The 7,599-nt window shown below is 32.1% G+C and overlaps 2 protein-coding genes across 2 annotated transcripts; both read right to left on the bottom strand.

Moving 5' to 3' along the window:
* Window positions 1–1,754: 1,754 nt before the first annotated feature.
* Window positions 1,755–2,603, bottom strand: LOC120140115 (zinc finger protein ZAT9-like). Its single transcript, XM_039155150.1, has one exon. It carries the CDS (start codon window positions 2,601–2,603, stop codon window positions 1,755–1,757), a length of 849 nt encoding a protein of 282 aa, XP_039011081.1.
* Window positions 2,604–5,784: 3,181 nt separating this feature from the next.
* On the bottom strand, window positions 5,785–6,902 carry LOC120140145 (probable aquaporin TIP5-1). The gene is made up of 3 exons (XM_039155168.1): window positions 6,759–6,902; window positions 6,428–6,681; window positions 5,785–6,157 (listed from the first exon to the last, which is right to left on the bottom strand). Exons 1-3 carry the CDS (start codon window positions 6,886–6,888, stop codon window positions 5,792–5,794), a joined length of 750 nt encoding a protein of 249 aa, XP_039011099.1. The 5' UTR covers window positions 6,889–6,902; the 3' UTR covers window positions 5,785–5,791.
* Between the last annotated feature and the right edge of the window lie 697 nt (window positions 6,903–7,599).

Raw genomic sequence — 7,599 nt, 5'->3', positions numbered from 1 at the left:
TTCAAAAGTTAAATTTCAGTATGATTTTATGAGATTTACTGAACTATCATTTGATAAGTGTACCTATTATGATTTTATTATACTGTTGGAACACACTAGACATCCTATTCGATCTCCTGAAAATGTCATACTTTGAAAGGTTTCTTATGAACTGAGATTCATGGCTTCTACTCGATGAAATTCTAAGGGAACCCCAAATTATTCTGCAAACTGATATACGTATGATTCTATTAAGGAAATTATATGGTTTTCCATTTATCTACATGTCATGTAGCATCATCTGGTAGTTCTGTATTACTGAGCTTTCCGAAGCTCACTCTATTACTCAACATTGCAGGTTAAAAGAATTGTACCAGTGCAACTATCGACATCAATAAAGTAGTTCTTCCGGCGTTGCTTACAGAGAATGGTACATGTGATTAGGGGACATGTGAATTGTATTTTGTTTTATATTTGAGTTTGAAAAACCTATTTTATTTCTGAATAATAAAAAATCATTTATGATTTTACATGTTTTAAGAAAAGTTTTAAATTTTCTGCTATTTTTACAGTGGGTCGCTTCGGTGACTTTAATGTGACACTCCAGATCGGATCGGGCTATCCGCATCGGTCTGAGGGGGTTACAAAATCATTAAAAAAGAAAATATCACATGGCTATTTGATTAAGTAGCTGAACTATATAGCATATCATAGGAACATACTAAACTAACCACATCCTTTTTGTAAAAGGAAGAAAAATAATAAAATTCAAGTAATACAAAATATTAAATATAAAAACTTAAATAAACAAATTCAAATTCAAAATGATAAGATATGGATGTAGATGAGGTAGTAATCATTTCATTCACATAATAAAGGAAACAAATCAAGAAATTTGAAGTACTAAGACTCGAGAATACTCATCTTGAATAAGCTATAGAATATAGTTACATTAGAGGTGAGTAAAATTTTATTCGACTCAAAAAATTTATCTTTTTGAACCGATTTGACTTAAAAAAAATTGACTCAAATTGACTTCAAGTTTCGATTTGAAAAATTTTCAAATTCGAATCGAGTTATAAAATAAAATTCAAATAACTCAAAATTGTTACTAATTAGTAAATTAATTTTCAAAATTTGAATCAAATCCCTCGACTTTATATGATATATGTATATCATCATATATGAATATATATATATATAAATTGTTTAAATTAGAATCAAATACTATCATAAATTCGATTTAACTCAAATTTTATAAATTTAATTAAACTTGAAAATTTTTTAAATCAAGTTTTAATTATAAAATAAAATTTAAAAATTTAAATAATTTAAATTTTTAACTTGATTTGATTGAATGTTCACTTCTAATATAGACAGGCAGACGTGGCCTATATAGCTAAGAACACATACTCGCTCACAGTTGGGCTGATAGGATGCCGAGTGCAGTGGAGGCATATACTCATTTCATTCTGATACAATCATCATCAAAAACCTAGTATGTAATCTATCATATCAACAACATTATAGGCTAGACTAGACAATTATATTATTCGATTCTTACGATCATAATCAATTTTTTTCTTCTTATTTAGAAAAAAAATATATATACTGTAGAAATTCAGCGAAGTTCATTTGCCAAGGAATGTCTAAACAATATTTTAAAAGAAGACCCGGTGTTTGAATGTAGAATTGAAGTACCAAAAGAGCATTGGTTTGTACAAAATTCAATTTCAACATTGTTTTTGTTACCATTTTTATGGAAGGAGTTGCACTCACACGGATTGTCCATAGATCGACGGCCTCGAATTCTGAACCAGGCTAACTTCTTCTTCTTCATCAGCATCTGTTGAAGCTGGTAAATTAAGATCGAACGATTGAAGAGTAGAAGAGGACGTAAGAGAAGCCTTATCTTGATGAGCGACGGGTAAGTAAGCGAAATGGATTTTCTTGTGGCCACCAAGAGCTTGACCTGAATGGAACACCTTGTCGCAGAACGGGCACTCGAAGATTCTTTGTTGATGAATCTGATGATCATCGCCGGAATCTTCATCTTCTTCATCAGCGTCTTCTTTGATAATCTGCTTGTTTTTGTGACTGTGACTAGCTCGATGCCCACCTAGAGCTTGGTGAGATCTGAAACTCTTATTGCATGTCTCGCACTTGTAGTACTTTGGGTTAGCTTTGCTACAGAATTCATCGTCGATATCTTCACCGCCGCCATTGTCATCCTCCTCCACCACCAAGGATTCATCATAATCCATGTATTCTTCAGTTTGAGTTTTCTTCTTGTTTTTCTGATGATGATCCCTCGAAAGCATTAGAAGACACATGGCGGCATCTTCGGCGGATAAAGGTGAAGCCAGCGAGTTAGACGGTGAGTTCAACCCCAACTTACGAAGACGTTTAGATCTTCTACCAAGAGGATTGTTCGGTGAGTCGGACTCGGTGGGGAGTTGACGTTTGGTAAGCGAAGAAGGAGGTGGATTGGAGGAAGAAGAAGAAGCAGACGAGTGAAGGGCGAATTTGAGTTTAAGTAAATGAGATCTCATGTGACCACCCATGGCTTTGCCATTGGCGAATCTTCGGTTGCAGATGGCACAGACTCTGGGGTTTTTATCCATTGCAATGCACAAGCAAGGAGAGAGAGAGAGACGAAAGGTGAGTTACTGAGTTGAGTTTATTTAAGTAGAGAGACTGAGTTGAGTGAGATTAGGTATTATTAATGAGTATAAAACCCTTGCTTTGGCAAATCAGAACAAATGCAGAAGGTCCAGAGAGACAATGACGTTGCCAAAATCTTAATTTTATTTTATTTTTAATTATTAAGTGTTATCTTTATCTTATAATGTGGCAAACTCGCAATGAGATTAGTAAAAGTTTGTTTCAAATATTCAAGTTATAAGGATGGGAAATCTAATATATATTTATAAATTATCTCTTTAAACACTTATTTTTTTTTAACCACCTACCTTCAATATATTGATAAACTATTCCAGATCGAGTTTTACATAGACCCATAACGGGAGTGACCCTCCCAACCGTAATTTACTCCATTCATAAATATTTAGATTCAAACTTCTGACATTACTTAAAGGATCTAGTGTATAATCTCACTAGGTCAAGTCCAATTGATTCTGAATAAACACTGAACCGGCTCTATTTTATTCACAAAACTAATTTTTTTTATCAATTTAATTATTAATGTTTAGGATTGAATAACAAAATTGAGAAAATCGAAAATCAATTTGAATCGCACTATGTGATTCAGTTTGGTTCGATGAGACATTTAATTTTTCAATTAGATTTGATTTTAGTTTTTTCATACGAAATCTGTTTATTCAAAATCAAATCGAATTAACAAAGAAAAGAAAAGAATGATTCAAGTCATTTTTTTGAATTTGTTATATAAGACAAACTTAAATAAATAAATTTCTAAAACTAATAATAATATTGTTTTGAACTTAAACTTGTGTGTTAAATCACGATTTAGGCTTGAATTTTGTATTCTTCAAAGGTTGAGTTTAAAAAATGATGAACAATTAAAATCATAAAACTAAACTGATCAAAAAAATTATGTTTTTATTTCATTCGGTTTCAATTTTGGTTTCATTTTATAAACCGCATAGTACATTTCGATTGATATTTTTATCAAAAAAACTAAATTAAATACACCCCTAATAATGTTAGGAATTACTATCAATTTGGTCACAGTCCGTTAAATAGTTTACACGAGATTTCTTTTAATTGATAAAATAACATATTTAATCCTTATGTATTATATCAGTTTAATTTTAATTTTAATAATTTACTAGATTTAATTCTTGATAATTAAATTTTTTTATCAAACTGATCATGACTCTAAAATTTATAAAGTAAATATAAAAATGTAGAGAAAATTTAAAAGTACTCTAATGGTTTATACTGTTGAAATATATAAAAGAAATACTTTAGGGTGTGTTTGGTTGGGGGAATGTGAGATTCCCATGGGAATGAAATTCACATTCCCCGTTTGGTTGGTCGTGAATGTCATTCCCGGTAATCTTACATTACCAATAGTGAATTTTTTGGGTATATTACCGGGAATGCCATTACCTCCCTTTCCTTAGGTATTGTTGGATTACCGGTGTTTTGGACTAAAATGCCCTTAAAAAAAATTTCTTTCAAAAATATTATTATTCTGTCATTGTATAATAAAAACTCTACGAATGTTAAATTACAAATTTATCCTTAAACTATTTTAGATTTCCAAAAAAACAATCTATAATTAAAATACTATATGAAGTTCAGGGGTTAAAATAAAATTTTACCCTTTCATTAAACCTTTTTATATTTTCAATTTTGTAAAAAAAATTATATAAATTTTATGAATTTAAATTTTTTAAAGAAAATATATAAATATTTTCCAACTTGTTAAAAAAGAAAATATATAATAAGGACAATTTGATAAAATATACATTCCAATAATCTTTTATTCCTTTAACCAAACACGATAATCTTACATTCATGCTAAACCAACCAAACACAAAATACAACATTCTCAGTAATCTTATTCTCTGATAATATTTTATTCTCACTGATAATCTTACATTCGGTGAACCAAACGCACCCTAAAGAGTTGTCCCAATTCTTATATGGCATTGATTTTCCCAGTCCGTACACAGCCAATGTTTTAAGGGGTAATTTGATAGGATTTATAAATGTGAAAGGTTAAATTGACATAATTATTTAGAATTGGGATTAAATTGATAAAATATGTAAAGATTGAGGGTTAACTATATTATTATGCCAAATAAAGGGAGACAGCATCATCATTTCATTAATTTTTTAACATATAGCGACCAAATCGATATCACTTTGTAACGTTATTGATTAAATCAGTAAAAAATTTAATTTAGTGACCAAGATAAAACTAACCCATAAATTGATGACTAAGGAGTGAATTTACCCACATGCATACATATATGGTAGAATTCGTGATTCTATACGGCACATGATTTTAAAAAAAGACTTTAAAATGGATTAAGTTTTTTTTAAAAATAAATGAATTAAGTTAAATACTTGAAAAAACATTTGTAGAATGAAAAAAAATGTAAATATAATAAGAAAAGTGTAATGAAAAAATATAAATATAATAAAAAAATGTAACGCTTTCTTTGTGTTTATTTGTCATGCGTAAGGATATATATAAGATTTTATGTTAGGAGCATACGTATAAAATTCTGGAAGAGAGTAAACTTATAAAATTTCAGAGACGAATAAGGACGATTGTCTCTATTCACCCCTCAATACATCCTGCATGCTATTAAGGATTTAGATTACTCCGACATCATTTACATCGGAAGACTGTGAGCATAGCCTTCTACGAGATGCAACTTATAACACCTGCCATATCATCAAGCATTCAGATTTATGAGCATCCGTAATCACATCACAAGATTGATTTATATTCCTTCTAAATGTTGTATGATTTTTTATTAATATGAGGTTATATAGGATAAGACTCAATTATCTGATTTTAATGTCATACATTCTTACATGTGTGATATTCGAATATGAAACCTCAATAATAATTTATTAACTATAAAGATAGACGGATTCATGCTTAAATGCCATGTGATTTGATAATAAAAATCTGTAATCATTGATATAAAAAATTGATAGATTGATAATAGGTACAGAAAAGCAAAGGTAGGCACATGATTCATTAACATTGAATGTGTGGTTAACAATAACATTGTGGTAGTGAAATAACATTTAACACCCAAGGGACTTGCAAAACAAAACTACTTCCGTATAAAAATAAGAATAATTAAACTGCAGTCGTTCCATCTGAATCCACTGATGCTTGAACCAGGAGCACAACATTGTCATTCACAAGCCCAGCAACGGCTGCTCCAATCAACGGTCCAACCCAGTATACTGCCTGGTTCTTGAACCGACCCGCCACCACCGCCGACCCAAACGCTAATGCAGGGTTCATTGACCCTCCCGAGAACGGCCCTGCCGCCAGCGTCATGGCTCCTGCCATCAGTCCTATCGCCACCGGTCCAATGCCCCTCAATGGACCGCTCCTCCCTGCATAAACAACGTTCACCAAACCGAATGAAAGCACTCCTTCCACCATCGATGCTCCGAACCCCGTCATTTCACTCGCTATTGTATATATTGGCACGTCCTGCAAAAAGAACACAACTAAGAAAATATTGTTTCCAGACATATTATTAGGGATGGGTATTTCATCCAAATTTAATAAATTTGGACTCGATTTAATTATATTTTAACTTAAAAATCGAGTCAAATCTTAAATCAAATGTGTTCTACTATACTTACGTCAAGTAGGAGTATGGCTGGAAGAGTTTAATTTTAGATTAAGTTTGATGAACCAAAACGTGAAGCATGATTATACCTACATATTACAAGATAAAACGGTGCGGTTTTCATGTACCTGGGAGACGGTAGCGACCTTCAACAGAAGGCAAGCCATGACAGAGGCTAACATTTGAGAAACCCAGTAAAATAGAGCCGTCGAGACATTAATATGACCTCCAACTGCCATCCCGAAGGTGACGGCCGGGTTTACGTGTCCACCGGAGACGTTTGCCGCCATGTACACCGTCGAAGACAGAGCGAATGCGTTTGCGATGGCGACTAACACCAGACTAGACGGATCGCTTGTTGCCGAGTCCGACGTCAATTTCCCTGGTGAAAACAACAATTTGAACATCATGTTTATGTAAAACGTAAGAACGAAGGAAAGAGAAACTACAAGGACTGACGTGAAGCCATGGCAGAACCGACAACCGCAAACACGTAAAAGAACGTGGAGATGAACTCTGCAAGATAGGCTCTAAGCGCATCGGGGGTGACTGATTGCTTGAAACGGGAAGTGATGGACGCAGGCGCCATTTCGATCGCCAAAAACAAGAATTCAAAATCGATAGTTTTTTTTAGTAGAAATCAAAGAGATGTTAGAATTTTAATTGCTTTTGAAAACTTACAGAGATAAGGAGAAGAAGTAGAAGGGAAGTTTATAATAAGAATGAAGGGTTGGAACGTTCTAAAGTTCAAAAATTAACCGCCCACAACGAGTCACGTCGAGGCGCTGCGTTGCGAGTTTCTGGGTACTTGGGTGACGTTTTATATCGTTACGTTGATTTAATCTGCTGAAGCGGCTTGGGCTACCCATTACATTTGTGGGTTTGAGTCAATTTTTGCTTTGTTTAGGTTTGGGCTCAATTTGATCCCATACGTATTTTATTTAGACGACATATTATTTTTTTTCTAGAGGATCCAGATTTAAGAACCTATAAAAATATATACATTATCAATAAATTAATTTTTTAAATAAATAATATATTATAATTACTCATATTAATAAAAATAATAACAATAATTACACAACACATTATAAGAGTGACTAATCGTGAATGGAAGCCCAACCATAGACTTTTTGGACCGCAATTTGATTTCTTATTTTATTTTATTTTGAATAGAATAAAATGATTATACAATAGTTTTTATTAAAAAAAAATTAATCTCTTGAAAATATGTATACAGACCGCAAATATAATCATTCAAAATTAAGATCTTTAATAAGAACAATATTACCTTTTATCA

Source organism: Hibiscus syriacus, unplaced genomic scaffold (assembly GCF_006381635.1).
Source record: "Hibiscus syriacus cultivar Baekdansim isolate YM2019G1 unplaced genomic scaffold, ASM638163v2 tig00110782_pilon, whole genome shotgun sequence".
Classification (NCBI taxonomy): domain Eukaryota; kingdom Viridiplantae; phylum Streptophyta; class Magnoliopsida; order Malvales; family Malvaceae; genus Hibiscus; species Hibiscus syriacus.
The sequence above is the reverse complement of the archived record's forward strand: the minus strand, read 5'-3'. Positions and strand labels throughout refer to the sequence as shown.